At 37.9% G+C, this 18,474-nt stretch overlaps 1 protein-coding gene across 2 annotated transcripts in view; it reads left to right on the forward strand.

Moving 5' to 3' along the window:
- The window catches only part of GRB14 (growth factor receptor bound protein 14), a gene marked incomplete at both ends in the record, with an annotated part of 58,081 nt that extends 52,748 nt beyond the window's left edge, over positions 1-5,333 (forward strand). For both annotated transcript variants that reach the window (XM_082284969.1, XM_082284970.1), the window contains 2 exons: positions 1,131-1,224; positions 5,187-5,333. In XM_082284969.1, the coding sequence (XP_082141095.1) occupies positions 1,131-1,224; positions 5,187-5,333 (241 nt within the window). The remainder of the gene's footprint in view (positions 1-1,130; positions 1,225-5,186) is intronic.
- Between the last annotated feature and the right edge of the window lie 13,141 nt (positions 5,334-18,474).

Genomic DNA, 18,474 nt, shown 5'->3' on the forward strand with positions numbered 1-18,474 from the left:
CTTTAAGAATGAAATTAGTATTTTGAATCTATGCCGGTAGTCAGTGAAAATCCACTGCAAACCTTTGGCTGTTTTTTTTTATCGCCCTTGAAATTCTTTCTTTTCATGTAGTAGCTGGGCTCTCATTTCTGGTGTGTGGTGGGACAAACAGTTACGATTAGGTGGTCACTAGTGCTCGCTTGATTGATACCTGCAAGTCCATTTTGCCCATTCCCTTTGTGTCCTGAAAGAGGAGCATGCTTGCCTATGGCTGTCCCTCCATTTCCCTTGTTTGGTACATTGGTCAGCTATATCTGTTCCACACCTGCACAGTACAAGCGGTTCGGACTGTCTCCACTGCAAATCTATCAATCAGGTTCTTCCCTGTCCTCCAAAATGTTCTCTGCCAGTATTCCAAATCAGGCGATTCAATGCAAAGTGTCTCATGCTGGTAATCATTCTTTGCTTGTACCAAATTATTCTACCAGGACTATGGCAAAAAAAAAAAAAAGTTATGTTTGTCCACGTTCTGACTGGAATAATGTATCAGTGAATAAGTTGCAGTGGCACTGTTGGCCATTCAGTGTCATGATTTCAATAATGATTCCATAAAGCAAGCAGTGTGTAGCTCTGTCTTGTTGGGAATTTTGCTACTGTGCAGAAATGAGAGTGCATTTATGAGGATTGGCCAGATGTGAAAAACATTCTGTGTGTCTTGCATTACCTGTTCTGTCAGATTCCTGTTTAACTACCTTTTGATTTTTCTTATAATGCTTGTGATTTAGAAAACTCAAGTTTTCTCAAGTCAGAGTCCAAAGAAAAATTTTGTTCAAAGCACAAACTTTGAGGGTGCTTTTCTGTCTGAAGAGATGTATTGTAATTCTATGCAGTGTAAAAACCAACGCCTACAGTGTCATTTATTCTGAGAATGCATGTTTTTCACATAATAGACAAGGTGAAGAAGAATTTAAGAGTAAGTATTCCCAGTGACATATTTGCAAAGAAATACTGATTAAAAGCCTAACTTATGTAATTGATATTATTTATGCTTTTCACTAGTACTTACTGTAACAAATTTAGAACAGTTTTAACTGGATATTTACAAAAGGATTTCAAATGGTCTTACTTTGAAATTTTTCAATCTCTTCTAGGGTATTCCTGGTACGTGATAGCCAAAGTAACCCCAAAACATTTGTATTGTCACTGAGTCATGGATTAAAAATAAAACATTTTCAAATTGTACCAGTAAGTAAGTTTTTTCAGTTTACAAATGGAGTTGTAAAACCAAACAATTGAATAACTGTGATAGAATATTGATGGATTTTTTCTTCTTTTGCTGTTTTGTAGAAGATGTAAACATCATACCTGTATCATAAATACCGAATATTACTAAATATAATTAGTATTCTTTAGCAGATTTGAACATTTTTGAGCTTTGCTGTTTGATTTGTTCTAAAGCTTGACTAGTGTTATGAAATCCTAAAAAGTTTCTTGAAAAACTAAACAAATCTATTTCAACTGGAATAGAAGCAACCCTGATGACATGGAAATCGTGTATTAACAGAGTTCATGTTTCCTTTTAAATTTTCAGTATGTACACAACTCCTTAGTCATCTCTTTTGGACTGCCTAAGATGTGTGTCCGTATCTCACTGACTCTTCTGTTCAGGATAGTATCAATATTTGTAGTCAAACATATTTTGTTGACTTCTCTTCTTGTTACTGTGGTATAGTCATGTCCAGGTCTTCTTCAGGGGAACAAAACAAAAAAAAATCCTTATTTAGTCCAGCTGTTTTATAGGTAAGCTGAAATTTCCTAAGCTGAAATCATATTTCTGTTAATTTTTATTTAACGTACTGTCCAGTTCTCCTGCCAGAATGGTGAGCCATCCCCATTGCTTCCACTCTCTCACAAGGTGGTTTATGTGGGTTTCTTTACATGCTGCTTCTCTTGAGATGAGAAACACTTGAGCATTTTGTGTTTTGGCCGCAGATACTTGACATAACTGAGCAGACCCAGAGCTTTTTCATCTCTCTTTACAAGAACCTTTCTTCCAGACCACATAATACTCTAGCCCTCCATGTATCTTCCTGCTGAAGTTTCTGGCAGATTCCACTATTTCTCAGTAGAAATTAGTTAAGTGGCACTTTTTTTTCTGTTTTTGATCTGTTGATACCCTATGATCATTCACTAAATTTCTGTATGCCTTACCTAGGGCTTGTAGCTGATATCCTCCCCTAAAAAAAGTTCCTGTAGAATAAAATGGAAGGAATTATTTGAGAGGACGAAAGAAGTGGATCAGTGTTAGCTAGAAGAACTGTCCAGGATTTTGTTGTGTTTAGGTACAGACAATGGAGGAGTCCTTCATCCAAAAGTGATAGCTATGCCCTGGATTCCATGGGATCATCAACATATAACCATGGTAAGAATCCCAGGTGTAAGATCTCTATGCATCTATTGACTGTAGTTGCTTCTAGTATTTACATTGGTATAACTGCTGTGTGGCTTAGAAAACCTTCTGAACTCCATACAAAGAGTGTATGGTTCTACTTTATTGGGATGTCCTTTAACTCTCAAATTTAAGAGACAATTTTCTTTCCCTATCAGGAAACAGACCCTCTCTTCTAACCACAGATGTAGCAGGAAGTTATAGTTATCTTCAGTTTCCTCTGAAATGGATGATTCTCTTCTTTCCTTCAAAAGATTGTGCTAAAACCTTGCTCTCCTGTTGTGGGATCTTTGGAGGCACTAGGAATTCTTTGTTTTGATATCATTGTCTATAGACTTGGGTCATATTTTCCATGCTGTTCATCGAGAAGACCTGTACCATTTCATTGTGAAACTTGACTTACTTGAAGGAAACATTTTTGAATTGTTTTTTAAGTAAAGCAATTTCTCCTATGCTAGTAACCAGAAAAAATAAATCTGTGATGAGAACAGCTTAATCCAGAGAGAGTATGTCAGCATGGAAGCTGTTTGTCCCACAAATATCCGCATATTTCAGTTCCTTTCTGTCAGTTTCTGGTTGCATTCAGTACCCTCATTCCATTCTCAATACCCTGACTTAAACATGCTCTGTTTTTGCTAGAACAGTGCTCTTTAAAGATTTCAGAAAATTGTTGTTTGAGGGAGGAAGGGCTTTAGTTCCAGTTGCTGCTGATCTAAATGTAGTATTCATTTTCTAAGAAACAAGGCATTTTGTATTACTGTAGTAACTCCATAGCTTATTAGTTGGAGATCAAAAATTCTCTTTGAATTTCAAATTCTACTTTTCTTCTAAGCTCTTACTTGTTTCCAGCCATTGTGAAGGCAAACTTTCCTACAAAATGTAAATAAATAAATGTCATTTAGAAAGCAGTTTTACAGGTAAAAACAATTCAATCTCTAAATACATTATTTTTCTCTTGTATTTTAGGTTGCTTCATGTTATGCTGCACTTAAAAATGTCTCCTTTTAGATAGGGTGTGCACCCTGCTAGTTCATGCCTCACCCATGTTAACAGGTGCCTCATGTTAACACTGGTAACCTGTGCAACAGGTATTGCAGGTGGGTAGTAGGGAATTGATTGTAAAAAGTTCAAAAGGAAACCTTTGGGATACTTTTGGGATCCTGTACTGTGAAAATTGAAGAGCTTGTTAGTTTCAAGGTATTTTTCAGCCTTTATACTCTGAGCTGATGCAAGTTCACTTCAGTGTATTCTATCCTGAAATTTTGTCCATATGAAAGATGAAGAGTTGATACACAGTTCTGGGACTGTCTTTTTCTAATAAATGTTCTCTCATAACAGCCTTCTTGGCTTGCAGAAGGTGCTAGGTTCTTGGGCAACAGAACTTCGATGTGAGTTTTTACTTTGCAAAATATTGATAGCTTTAGAATTAGCAATCTGTCTGGTATTTATTTCAAGGTTTGGAATTAACTTGTTAGGAGGATAACAGACATTTGAATTGTTAACTCTCCTCGCCTGTGTTGGAAGGAAAATTGCATGCATAAAGAAAGTCCAATGAATGATAATCCATTTTCAGGTTCTTGGCTGGAGCACAGTAGTTTACACATTCACACATTGGTAATTCCTTAACTAGCAGTGTTTGACCTGGTTTGACCAAAATCTGAGAATAAAGAAATTACAAACTACTTCCAGACATGGTAGAAAGGGGTAGAATAACCAGGAGTCATAAGCAGTTCAACAGCTGTTTCAGATAAAACATCTTAATTACAGGTAAGACAGCTAATTATATCTTCTCCCTTCCTCTGTATTCAAGTAGGGTAGTTGCATCTTCCCCTAGCACACCATCTGCTACTCTGTGCTAGCCCTACTTCAGGATCCTCTGTTCACTACTTTTCCAATCTTATAAAATATCTTTTTTCCCCTTTTCTTTTTAAAAATAGTTTAAATATGTTTTTTCACCCTATATTTACATGAATACCAATTAGTCACTATTTCACTAATCCTCTTGATATTAGACAAATCAGCAGTAGAGGAACTAAATCAAGAAATTATATAGTCAGCAGTGCAATACAAATTATGCAAGAGCTAACATTCAGTAACTTAGAAGAGGGAAATACTGATTGCAAATTTTTAAGCATCTAAAAGTCAAAAGGAATGGTATCTATTGAAGTTTCTTCTTTCTCTTCTGTGTCTGTGCTAATACGAGTGTTTGGAGCTGCAGCAATTCTTCCTCCTGCAACCAAGAACATACTACTAGAGCAAGCATGTTACTCTTGTGATGGGCAGTGTCTTGTGTAGCTAATACCACCCAGCACACCGCTGCACTGGTGTGTAGCCTCATCACACCTTACAAAAGTGATAGAAAATCACGGAAGTGAATGGAACAAAGGTTGAAATCCATGAGTAACTTCAAACTTGGTTGTTTCATGTCACTCTGTAAGAACTCAGGGTTCATATTAACTCCATCTATAATTCCAAAGCAAAGGCATGGAGTAGTATTGTTAGTGCAGAAAGAGTATTCCTATACTGATTTAACTGTTCTTTCCTTTAAGGTGTGTACTTGAAGTCAAATAACACAAAAAACCGTTTTTCTGTTGTTTATTTTTTGTGTAAATGATCACTGTATTTTTCCTGCTCATGGTATTCATAAGATTATGAATACATTGGTCTGTAAGGACACGTGTCAAACACGTATTCCAGTCAGAAAGAAATACCATAGCAAAAGAGGATTTTACTGAATCTTGTTTTTCCATTTTTACAGTTGGAAGATGATGGGAAGCTGTTCTATACCCTTGATGATGGTCATACCAGATTTACTGATCTCATCCAGCTAGTGGAATTCTACCAACTTAATAAAGGAGTGCTGCCTTGCAAGTTAAAACACTATTGTGCGCGAATTGCTCTTTAACCAAAGCGTTTGTTGTTTCATCTGAGGGAGAGGAAGATACTAGTATACTTTTTCCCCTAAAGGAAATTTGTATAGCAAAAAGGGGGAAAAATCCCATTACATTGTAAAGATTCTATGTTTAAGCTGCAAAAAAAATTTATATTCTATGTAGATAAGAACTTTGCTTTGTGATTGTCACAGCAAAATTAACTTTATGGTTTTGAAAAACCATTCTTTCCAATGTAATTCTTTGGTGTTGTCTTGGACTTTCTGGGTTTTATTTTCAACTGAAAACACCTTTGAAAAATATTGTGTAACTCCTGCAAAAATATAACTGAAAGAAGGTCTTTGTTCTTAGGTTTAAAATTAACTTTTTTCTCTATGAATGGTTCTCATAATTTCTGTTCATCACATAAAAGAATAACATTTACTGTGGCAAGGATAAGAAGCTGAACTGCACATTTTATTTGTAAATAAAATGAATAAATATTTTGCACTATATTTTTGAATGCTACTTTGAGGATTATCATATCCAAAAAGTGAAAAATCATTAAAACCACTTATAACTGCTCAGTTGTATTGAGTTGTGCTGTTCTTGTAATATTTTAAAGGATTTTCTTCTCTAATCTAATGACTAAATCTACATCTTTATACAGAGCTGGACTGTCAGTTACTTGGCTGTGAAATGTATAAACATGCATAAATTATTATGTAGTGCATAATGTGGTTCAGTGTATACCTATAATCTCTGGCACAAAGAGAGGCAGAAAGACTTGTTGAGTACTGTGGATCTCTGCACAGTTGAGGAGGGAATTGATTTCAATTGCCCTTAAAAATAAAGGTAATGTTATAATAGTTGCAAATTAACAATAATTTACAATACTTATGAATAAAGGTAAATCCAGTGGACTTTACTCTGCTGAAAACCTCATGAAAGTGTATTTGCAGTGAGTTCCTAGCTTATTTTATTATTTATTGCATAAAAAAACTCAATGTAGCTACCAATGAAGCAGTCTTTACAGCTTACCAAGTGTCTAACATTCCAGCTAAAAAGAACCGTGCTAGTAGACCAGGTCAAATTTTGGACCACAGCATTAGAAGTCATTTTTGATAATTTGAAAGAGAGTTGATACTGCTGCATCCTTGAACAAAAAGTTGAGTGGAATGGTACTTGGACTGAAAGAGGCATCCCCATCCTGATGCTTTGCTGTCCAAGAGATTTGATCTTCTTGTGATGGCTCAAGAAGTTGTCCTGGGTATCTTTACATAGGGTAAAGGCTGGAGTAAAAGTGGTGTTTGAAGATGGGCTGTCACACTGAATCCAGCTCCCCCTTCCTGTGCTTGCTTGGGTTCCCTGACTGTCAGGCATAGCAGCTGTTGTGCTGTAGGAGGTGGTGGGAGAGAAGGTAAAGGAGGCCTGGGCGAGGGATGGAGCCAGTGGGCCCTGAGGCACAGCGGGGCCAGGATGTGTCAGCTGACAAGGTCATGGAGATGGAAGCATTAGAACAGTATGGTAACTGTAGCCTGTGGTTTTGTTATTGTGTGTCTCTGGAAGGCAAGCATAATAACATAATACTGTGATACTTAATTTACCGACTTGATCCACACATCACTGACCTTTTCCTCTGGTATGCAAATGCAGTTTTTAAAGCTCATTAAAAAAGCAACTCTTCCTAATGTGTACCAAAGATGCAACATATGTGGTGCCTAAGCTCATTACATTAGGAAAGCCTTGTAAAACTCTTTACAGTCTAATAAATTTAACTCTTAAACCTCAAACCTAATTTCAAATTATACTCTAAAAAAATAATTTTAATTAAAACCTCTTCAGGTTGAGTTTAATAATGTGATTGCTTCTCAGGTAGCTTTATTTCAGATGTTGGTATAGAATAAGAACAAACATTCTCTGCATCCTTTTTCTTTTAATCATCTCTTGACAAATGCGTTGTCTATTGTAGTCCATTTCTACTTGGACATGTGAAAGCTTTGCTGTAAGTTTTATTTTATTTGTATGCATGCTTGACAGAGAAGCCAATTCAGCTCAGTGAGTGAGTACCTGCTACCTTTGGACCTATAAGAAAAGAAAAGAGAATGTAGGGATTATGTCACATGGTGGAGAGACATGACCATCAAGAAGCTTTGCCTGCTTTTTCAGTTTTTGTCTCACAAGTGAAATTGAAAAAAATGAAAAACCAAAATAATAATAATAAAAAAACCCAAGTAAAAGGAAGTATTTCTTAATGAGCATGGGATTTGGACATTTGAAATTTTTTAACTGTCAAGTTCAAAACTTTCTTACACTGCAAAGCATTTCCTCCTGCATTTTGACAGCTCCCTTAATTAAAATCTAAACTGAAATGTTGCTGAGAATACATAATCTCTTTATATAAATGTGTATACCTTTCCTGAACTCCGTCGTTGTTTGTGACTATGCCAGAAAAAAACAAGCCCATAAAACTAATAAAATCTAGTTTGGTGTTTAAATGACTTCACAGGCTACCTCCTTGTTTAAATATTACTGAAGAAACAAACATGAAGGAGGTAGTCTTAATGTGTAAAAGCAAAGACCCAAACACCACCCCTCAAAAGAAAAAATATTCTGATATCCCAGACTTCTTCCAGATGTACTAAATGGTACAAGTGGTTGATACGTGACGTTCAAGATCCTTGCTAGCAACCTGTCAGAAAAAACAGCAGGGAATTTCTATGATGAGATCACCCATGAGATGTCTGACCATAAAGTTCTTTGGGGGTGTAGGCAATGCTATTTAGACAGAATTTCAGTGTGTTAACTGTCACTTCTAATTAGGAATACTACACTTAGTGCCCACCTTCACAAAGAGAATTGGCTAATCAGGAACTGTTAACAGCTCAGGAAGAAATCAGTACTATTTTGGGCAAGCCGGTCTATCTGTCTCCAACATTTGCTTCTCTACAAAATGTGGACAAAGTTATATCTATGTTATATCTACCTCACAGAGTGTTAAGGGCAGAATTTTTTTTTTTTTTTAACAGAACAATAGAAAGTGGTGTTATTTGCAAAATGTTTTTTTTTTAATACTTAAAGAAATGGTATGTATTTACCTTGATGGAAAGTCAGTGTGAGAGCACCTGAGGCATGGTATTTGAAAAACTCTTCATGCTTTCTTCAGTTTTAAAATGTTATGCTTCTGTGAGTGTTTATGTGTAGTGCACTGCCAGGAAGAGAGAACTGAGCTTGCCATGCAGAGGTACCAGAAGCAGCATAAGTGCACAAGCCTAGCTTGCTATCTGGGGTAATTAGCCCTGCAGGGGTATGCTCTGTGAGATGAGAGCTATTGCAGAGATTGTGCTAAAGCTCAGCATTGTATTTGTTGGTATGCCCTTTGTGCCTTAGTTTCCAATCTTAAAATCTTGGCTCAAAGGAGATTAAAAGTTAATTCACTGCTGTTTCATAACGCATATATATACACGGCCGGAATTAAGGTTGCATGGGCAGCATTAAATGACATTTTTAAACTTCTGAGTGTTTTTACTTAACAATCTTATTAAGTCACTTAATGAATTATTTGAAATGTAGTAAGTCTTCGAGCCATCCAACTAAATGTTTTGAAAGAGAGCTTTAACCCATTAAATAAAAGAGGATTATGTATGTAACTAGCTACAAGTGGGATCTTTCAAGGATAATTGAATTTCTGTCAAATGTTGTCTGTTACATCCTGGTTTAAGAATGGTAGCATTTTGTGCTTCCCTGGGGGTAGAATTATTCTATAGTGAGCTTGGGGTATCTCAAGTTAAAATCAGCTTATTTCAAGAGAATAGCCTTTTTTTTAAAGTTGTAACATTGTTTAAAAGCTACTCATCTTCATCTAAACAGAAGCCACTCATTCACCGATTAGTCTTAACTGTTTAAACCTATTTATTAGCTGTGGTTTGCAAATCCATCTAGCATTTGTCTTTAAGAAAAATCTAGTTTTTGTTACCTTTATTAAATTAGTTTAGAAAAATACAAAGCAATTTACAGCTTACACCAGTGTTTCTGTTTGATTAGAAAAATTATTATTTTTATTACTGTTCCAGTATTTCAAAGTACTATTCTAGTACTCACACTGTAATGCATTCCATTTTTAATTTCAACGTTGTAGCTGAAATCATCGAAGATGGGACATACCCCATTACTTGAATATACTTGCAAGCTTTCAGAGGTTAAACACTTATGGTCTATGCATAATCAATGTGTATGGTAGTGCAATTAATGTTAACTTTAATGAAATGCATGAATATTTAAAACTTAATGAATTTGACTTTACAGCACGCTTTACAGCCTGGCTCACATATGTGAACAGTATTGACTGTTGGCCTCTGGATGTCAGCAGTGTATCACAAAATTCCTGTAATCAGCCGCTGTTTTCATGCTTCCTCCCAGAACTGTCTGTGACTTGTGGTCTCTGCCCACCTCCAGAACACCCAGTGCTTTTTCCTCTTATAAATTATTCACTTACTCTGTACCAATTAGTTCTACCAGTTGCTAGGTTTGTTATCAAGTTAAGCTTCAAGACAAGAACCTGAACTCAATGAGTGATTAAAAATTTATTAGCAGAGATGATTAAATATGCAGATAGTCTGTGAAGCTTGTTCTTGAAACCATTATATTACTTTTTTAATACTAATGATTTGTATAATTAATTTTATAAAAGCCTGAAAGTCTTTTAAAAAAATTCAGAGTAGGACATAAAAGGGAAGAGATTAAATGCAGAGGAGGCAGTGAACCTGAGCATTAAAACAGCTCATTCACATGTATAGGCAATAAAGTGATTTCCTTACAGGAATAGTTTGTGGTTTTTCTTCCCCTCTGCTAAGTTGATTATTTTATTAATCTTCTAAGCAATTTGGGAAAACTCTTACCAACTAGTGAGTCGTATTTTCAAAATAGAACTTGATGTGATTAACACTGATAATACAGATGATTCCCCTAAACTTTACATTTAAAACTATCAAGATGCATTCCTGGGACGTCTAAGCACGTGCTGGACTTAAGCATGTGAGGAGCCCTAGGGCTTCCATGGGAAGGAAGGTACAGGTGCATTAATGCCACAGGGTGCCACTGGGCAGCGTGGCCAGTGCCAGGTGAAGTTTCCAAGGGAGGGGTTGCCCTCACACCATGTTTCTGAGGGGGTGTGGGCGGTGAGCCACTCACGGCTGTGCCCGTGGCAGCAGCCAGGCCTGTTTGGGGTGTGGGCAGCAGGGCCTCTCCAGAGCCCGCCGTGAGGGGGAGCAGCCTGGTGCTGTTGGACCTGCTGGGGGAAAGAAAACAAATGACTTTACTGCCCCTTAAGGGCGTAGCTGGAGTGGAAGTCAGTCCTGGGGCCAGGCTTCTTGCCTTCCCATGTTCCTGAGAGAAGCGAGTCCTCAAGGCAGTAGCTATGGCTGCGGGGAGTGCAGGTGGATGGTGCCCGGCAAGGGTGCTGACATGGAACAGTTCTTGGCATCTGCTGGTACGTGCAGTGGGGTGTGAGTTGGTTTGTGGTACCTCTGTGAGAGGGTTTGGGAGGTAATGAGACGTGGCCACACACTGGGAGCTGAAGTGGGCTGGGGACATGAGGGAGGCTTAGGCATGAGCTGTGGGCTGCCATCCCGGCAGGGCAGGCAGGGTGGGGCAGGCAGCACAACTCAGCACTCTGCAGCAGGGACAGCCCAAGCTCTCTGTTCTCCCCCTCTCCTTCCAGCTCTCCCTGGTGCAGTGCCACCAAAGACCAAGGCTGATAACCCCTCAGGCACACCACAGGAGTGAGTTGCTGTGGATGAGGCTTGAAGGAAGGTGGAGGCCTGCCCCAGCTTCTCCTGGGAGGCCTGGAAGAGGAGGGTGCGAGCAGCCCAGCCGCCTGGAAAAGCAGCAGCTGCCCCTCAGGTGATGCTGATGAGCCCCACCAGCTGGAAACTGTCAGAGTTAATGAGTTGCCCTTAATAAATATGTGGGGTCTGGGTTTGGATAGTAGGTGTGTCATATGTTGAGGTTTGTATGAATAGTGAGTGAACTTGTTTATTTTTTTAAGACTGAGGTTTTGAGATGGGAAGGGAAAATGAGTGGAGGGTATCATGTATATGTTCTGTTGCCCCTTTTAGTTTCTCTCTTCTTTTTATAAATTAGAGTGCCTTTGTTCTCAAGTACTACGCTCTATGTAGTAGTATTTAGGCCTCAGTTCCATGAAGTGCAGTGTGTGTTTCTAGCCCTGATTGTAGAAGGAAACAGAACTGTAGCTCAGACTTCACTAGAGTGAGACCCAACAACAGTGTTGCATTGCTGTGCCCACTGAGCTTGCATGGCTAGGAGCTCAGTGAGGAGGATAAGTGTAAGTAAAAATGATTGTTCTTTAGGTAAAATAGAAGGTGTGACTCTTTGATGGTGAGAAATTAAGACTGTGACCTAGGAGCTGCCTTAGCAGAATGCAGTCTCAAGAAGCATTGCTGCAGTGCTCTTGGAGATGCACTGACTTGGATGTTCAACTGTCCTTGCTCCTTTTTCTTGCTCTGAGATAACTCAAAACACCACTTTTGACAGAGATACTTCAGCTTCTTCTATAGCAGTCACCTGCTTGGGGACAGGGAAGAAGCAGAGGAAAAAGCATTAGCTAGAGCAAGAATGTTGATAGAAAAAAGTTGAGAGCGCATTGACCGAGGTGCTTCCTGCTTTTCTCCTTGTGGCTGAAGCTGAACAAAGGATGAGTGCTTGGTCTCCCATTCCTGAATAAGGCATGGAATGCTATGTTGCTATGTGAGGTCATAAGTTTAGACTGGTTTTTAATGTCAATGAAAACTTTCTAAAATGAAAAGAATCCTTAAACGGTGGGAAATGAAATATATAATTTCAAATCCCTTTGTAATGTGAGAGAATGCAGGTGGGAGAAAAAAAGCACATGAAGCTTTCACAGGTTGGGGTTGGGGTTTTTTTGGTTTTTTTTTTTTTGTTAATTTGTAGTTTGATGTGGTAATTTTTTAACAAAAAAGCTTGTTCTGCTAAATAATGTGGAACTTTGCAATTGCCAAATCTGCAGTCTATGCTAAATGTTTAAGTTCTGGGAAATAACTCATGGAAAAATATCTTCTGATGATGGATGTGAGGTCAACTATGCAAACTAAAATATTTTTTCCCCAGTTACATGGTATAGGGCTGTGGTGCTCAGACCATATGCATAGCTAGTTATTTTTAGGCATTTAAGGAGAATGTAAAGGAGGTGATATGTGTAGGAGGGTGGAAGGGTACTGGGAGAATTTTAAGAGATGCTAACACTTGGAACAACAATAGCTATGCCGTTGGAGTGATTTTTCCTAACCTGTGCACGTCATGTCTGGAGGGGTTTGCTTCTGTACTGAACAATTAATGAAGTCCTCATTTCTGAAATGATGCATGTACTTTGTGTGCTGTGCATAATGCTATGGATTTCAGTATGCTTAAGATAATGTGTGTAAGTGTTGGCAGGATCAGAGTCAAAGATGTCAAAAATAACTTGGAGGGCTTGTGGAAATTCACAAAGTGTAATAAGGTGATACTTCAATTGGTGCTGAAGTGGAAATTGTAGCTGGTATTATATTTAATGATGGACTGTGGTCACTGGGTTCACTGTGACTGAACAATATCCATCTCTATTTTTGAGGTAAATGAAGAGCAGTATATGAGGTTGAACTAAAAATTAAGAATGGTTTTCTCTTGTACATTGATATTGCTGTTTATGCTTATTATCCTGTATTGTGTGTGCATAAGAAAAAAAAAAAACCCTCTCAAAAAACCCAACCAAACCTCCCCCATTCTGGCCCTTAGCTTTCCTGCAGGTAAGAGCTTGCAGTAGGAATCTATATATGAAGTGGCTTTGGCCTTGTGAAAGTGTAAGATGTATGACACTTTTTCTTTAAAAGTTCTTCATCCCTCATCACTATAGAACTAAAAACCATTAGAGGAATGATCTAATTGTTTCTGTTTCTTTGCTAGAAATAAAACTAATGTGCTAATCTAGAGTACCAGCAGTACAGGTGGTGCTTAAAAGGGCTTTCCCCATGGAAAAGAAGTACACCTGAATTGTATTACCCTTTGGTAAAGATAATGGAAGTTTGTTGCAAACAAATTCTAGGTTGTTCTGTGGTGAAGTGAAATGCTTATTTGTCTGCAGGAATATGTGTTCTACTTCTGCTTCTACTTCCACTTGAAATAAGGCCATATCACTCAGCATGGATTTAGAAACACAGGGAAGAATGAAGATGCTTTTGCCATCACATTTATCCAAGGAGTTGCAAGACTGTTAACTATTGATGTTCTTCTCGGCTTTCAACTTATGTTGTGTTCTGTATATAATTATTTCTAATTATATTTTATTAGTTGCAAAAATTAAACTCTCAAGTATTTTTTTTCCAGTTATTTATTTTCCTAGATATTTTCCTATAGAAAAGAGGTTTGTGAGTTCTCTGAGCAAATTTTTGGTGTAATCTGGAAGCAGCATTATTTCTGTATCTACAGTTGCTTAATCTAGCGCTGAAAGCATGGTATTTAATGGATCCATGCACATGTACTGTTTAGGATGTTTGCAAAGTTGTAACAGTAGGAGAAATGTGTATTTGATCTTATTCAGACTCTTCACAAATAAATGTGGTGGTGGAGAAATTCTGCTATATTAGGTTATACAGACAAAAAAACCCCCATCAGTCTTGAGGTAACTGACCATCTTTATAGTGGTGTGGTTTGCTTTTTAGTATATCAGAGTGCTTGCGGGGAGCACAAGAGAAGAAAAACTAAACAAATAGGGATCTCCTAAGAAGAGAACAGTGATGATGGATCTGGAGGAAACAAGTTCCAAGTAACAGCTAGAGAACTATGGCAGTTTAGCCAAGTGATCTGTGGCAGTTTGAACCCTGAAAAGCAGAAAAGTGAATGAGAAGATGAAATGGAATACATTTGAAAAGAACAGCTACTTCAGCTGCAGGGGCAGGGGAAGAGTCTTAATCTATTTGTCCCATAATTGAGACATTCTTTCAGGGATGTGTGTGAATCTGAAAATTCTCACCAGTTCTGTCAGTGACTTGTGGAGTCACATGAAGCAGTTCTGAGTAAGTGAAGCACTGGTATTTTTACTGGATAATTTTCAAACCATCACTCAGCCATATGTTGTAGGGGAGATTTCGTTCTGAGGGGTTTGTGTGTATTATCTGAATCTAAACATCTTATGCTCTGCCTAACAGAATCAGTATAAACTGGAGACAGGTGGAAAGATGGTGAGACAAAGAAGTGAGGTGTACACTTTGTGTGGGTTGCAATTATGAGGCCTGAGCAAAGATGAAGAGTCTAGTAAGAAGTCTTATTTCTATTTACTAATATGGCGTCATTTGGTTATGGTATGTAATTGTAATTAAAATGCAGCTGTCTTGTGACTCTTTTCTGGCTTAGGCTTCTTATGCTGAAGATATGGATCTACACTTGTTAGGAGTTAGCTTTGACAATTGTTACTTGAAAGTTTCATTGGAAGCTGACTTTGAAGTGTTGAAGTATTTGAATGTGCTGTGAAGTTTACTTTTAAACTTTACTGTGATATCTCTGCTGAAGAGTAGCTTAGATATTTTTAAAAAAAGTAGAAAGGTGGAAATCACATATGTAAGCATGTTAACTTCTTATTAAAAGAAATCATTCCAGGAGACCTCATTAAGCCAGGACGATATTCTAAAAGTGAATATGCATGTTGACAGCTACACCCATAAATTTGAAAACTGCAAACATGTTCAGCATAAAAGCCATTTTTGAAAAAAGCTGTTGCTCTGCCCTTGTACTAATTTAAGAATTTTTCATTCATTCTGATTTTTATAGTTTCTTTTCACATATATAACTGGGACAGTTTAAAAGTGCTTTATAGAATCTTTCATGATGTCCCAGACTTCATAATGCAGATGATTATTTTTAAAAATGCACGCTTTACATACAGGCTCAAAGTATCAAATAAGCTCAATAATTCCGTTCTTTTCTTTTTTAAACAAACAAAATAACCTGTCTATAAACTGTACCTCTGTACAGTGCTCTTGCAAAGAATTTCTGTGTCCCAGGAATCATAATGTGAGTTTAGAGTGCTTGGCTCTAGCAGTAGGTTGGGTGAAGAGGTTCTTGTGTTCTATTCCTGCTCTATCTGGACATATAATAGTCCTCACAGGCAGCACAAGATCATCTCAAACAATCTCTTCTTTTGGTGCCTTTCTGCCAGAGGACATTCAAGGTACACCCATATTTAAGATGGTTTCAGTAAGGTAGGGATTTCATATCAATGCAGTTGGTAGAAGTGTAACTGGTACAGAGGGAGACAAGTATTCTGCCTGTGGATGTAGATTCTCAGGCAAAATAAACAATCAGTCCTGACCTCAGGTTTGTTTTCTCACTGGTGTGGGAGGAAGGAGGAGGAACAAATCACTTGGTCTGCTTTGTGTGGGTGGAACCAAGATGTTATTTAGAAGATAGAATAATTTTAAGTGAAGATCAGTAATGAGAAATCCCACCAGAAAGAGCACAGGAAGATGGCAGAAAGTCATTAGGTGATGGAGAGGATCTGAGCAAGGGACAAGACCATGGGTTGAAATGGTTCTTGGGCATTAAGAAACACAAAATATGATTTTTTTTTTTTTTTTTTAAGGGAGGTTGGTCCCTTTTTTTGAGTAGGTAGGTATTTTTGTGGTTACTTTTCATATCTAAAATGTGTGTGTACAACCTAATTACTTGTATTTTGTCATATTTAGCAAATAGCTTCTAGGTTCTACATGATAATATTTTGTTTGCTTGAGAAGGATTTGCAATTCATGCTTAAATGTATGTTGCCTCAGATCTTCTGACAAACAGCCAGGACTATGTTGTTTCCCCTACTACTTAAATTAAAATGCTTTTCATAGAAAATATACTTCTCTGAATTTCTATCTGTGCAGTGATGTAATAAGGAACAGGAGAGAGAGAAATTGTGCCAAAAATAATTTGATGACACTTGAGATGAATCAGTACCTTGCCAACGGAAACAGTATTTATGAGAGAGATTTTGATACATCGACTGACCTCTGTCATAGTGTGGTGGTTCAAAACTTTTGATAGGTAAATAGTATGTTTACACTGATGATAAATGAAAGACAGAGATAGTACTACCTTCAAGGATTCACATTAATATGTGCATGTTCATATATTGAGAGGACTCCACTTAAGACTTTGTCTTCACAGCCAAAAACCCCAGTTTTGCTACAGAAAGGCTGTCAGGTACTTTGCACTGCAGAAAATAAATCTGCACAGAGTAAAGGAAGCCATAAAAACTACAGAGTTCCTGGACAGTACTGACACAGAATCTTTCTAAGGAAATTAATTGCTGACATAGTTGTGCTGTTTCTTGCCTTCTCCATTCTAACTGAATGCAAGCTCCTCAAACAGGCTTTTATTAGTGAATATTAGTGGAAACCATCTGGTAAAGTAGAATCTGTACAAAGTACTTCTTTATGTCTAATTAGTCTCAAACAGATTTTCATCTCTCATTATACTATACGTTATTTGTGGGTAGTGGGAAGAAGAAGAATAAGAGTAAATTGATATCTCAATCTAGTGTATCAGTAGCAGTTTTCAGTGAATCCCAGCATATTACTACTTTCCTGTGTATTGAATTAGACTGCTGCCTCAATTTTATTATTTGTAATGCATTCTGGTATCTTTGATATGAGCAGGGCAGGGAAACAACCCTCAGTCTGAGTGGGTTGTTGTTTCTTTCTTTCTTTGTTTTGTTTGGTTGGTTTTTTAATGTTTTTTGTTTTGTTTTTGTGGGGTTTTTTGTTTTTGTTTTAAATTTTTTGGGGGTTTTTTTGTATAATAAAAAGTCTAAACCAAACTTTATTCATCCAAATTACAGTGTCCAAAGAAGGGCCATGAAGATGGTGAAGGATCTGGAGGGGGAAGCCTTTTAAGGAGCAGCAGAGGTCAACCTGGAGAAGGGGAGACCTCATTTCAGTCTTCAACATCTTCATGTGGGGAGGTGGAGAGACAAGGAGTGATCTCTTCACTCTTTTGACCAGTGACAGGACCTGAGGGAATGGCGTGAACCTGAATCAGGGGTGGTTTAGGCTGAATATCAGGGAAATGTTTGTCACCCAGGGGGCAATTGGGCACTGGAACAGGCTCCCCAGGGAAGTGGTCACAGTGCCAAGCCTGACAGAGTTCACGAAGCCTTTGGAAAATACTCTTGGGCACATGGTGTGACTCTTGGGGAGGGTTCTGTGCAGGGCTGAGAGCTGGACTTGATGATCCTGATGGATCCCTTCCAACTCAGCTTATTCTGTGATTTTATGCATAGGAGATTCTTTATATAGTAGAAACCCAAGAAAAAAATGATGCTTCAAAGAGTAGTGGCTTTTGCACATTGTTCTCAACTGACATTTCCAGAATCATATCATGACTACACCATGGACTTCTGATAGGAAATCTCAAATATTACTGTCCAGTTTTTGAACTTGGGATAGACACAATGACAGCTCTAGACAAGGGCAACTAACAGGTTAGGAAAAAGAGTAGTGGCAGAGAAAGGTTGAGAATGATGCTGTATGAGGATAAACAGCACTGGCCCTGAAGAAGGGGAAAAAAAGCACTGTAGCCTACAGCCAGAAACGCATTAGTCTGACCTAAACGTTTCTGCATTGCCTGGTGTTTGTGCTGGAAAAACATCTTTAGAAGGAAGAACAATAAAGGCTTATCATATCAAGTTGATGAATGTGGAATAAATATAGTGTTTACAATTTTTTGTGGAAGATTTTCAGATTTCCTCTGCTGACCAAAAAAGAGTAGAATTTTCTGCAGAGGTAATAGAGAGCAGGAGTACATGAAACTGTGAAAAAGAGTACCAAAGAAGTAGGTGCCTGCAGTGAGGTGTCTTGCACTTAAAAATTGAGATATCTGCCACTTCATTTACTGCTGATCCTGGTGACAGATGGAAAAGAATCATGCTGCTGTGGTACACTGAGGTCAGAGGAGGTGTGCTTTTAGTCATTTGCTTTTTACTGAACATTAGCCAAACTATTTTTAAGATGGCAAACTCAAAAATAATTCCATGAGCATGTTCAAGTGTTAGACTCTTGGTACCCAGCAGGACATCTTCTGAAGTATAACCTATGTACTCTGTATGTACTAACAGAGCATAGCTGT

This window comes from Coloeus monedula, assembly GCF_965178545.1.
Source record: "Coloeus monedula genome assembly, chromosome: 7".
NCBI lineage: Eukaryota > Metazoa > Chordata > Aves > Passeriformes > Corvidae > Coloeus > Coloeus monedula.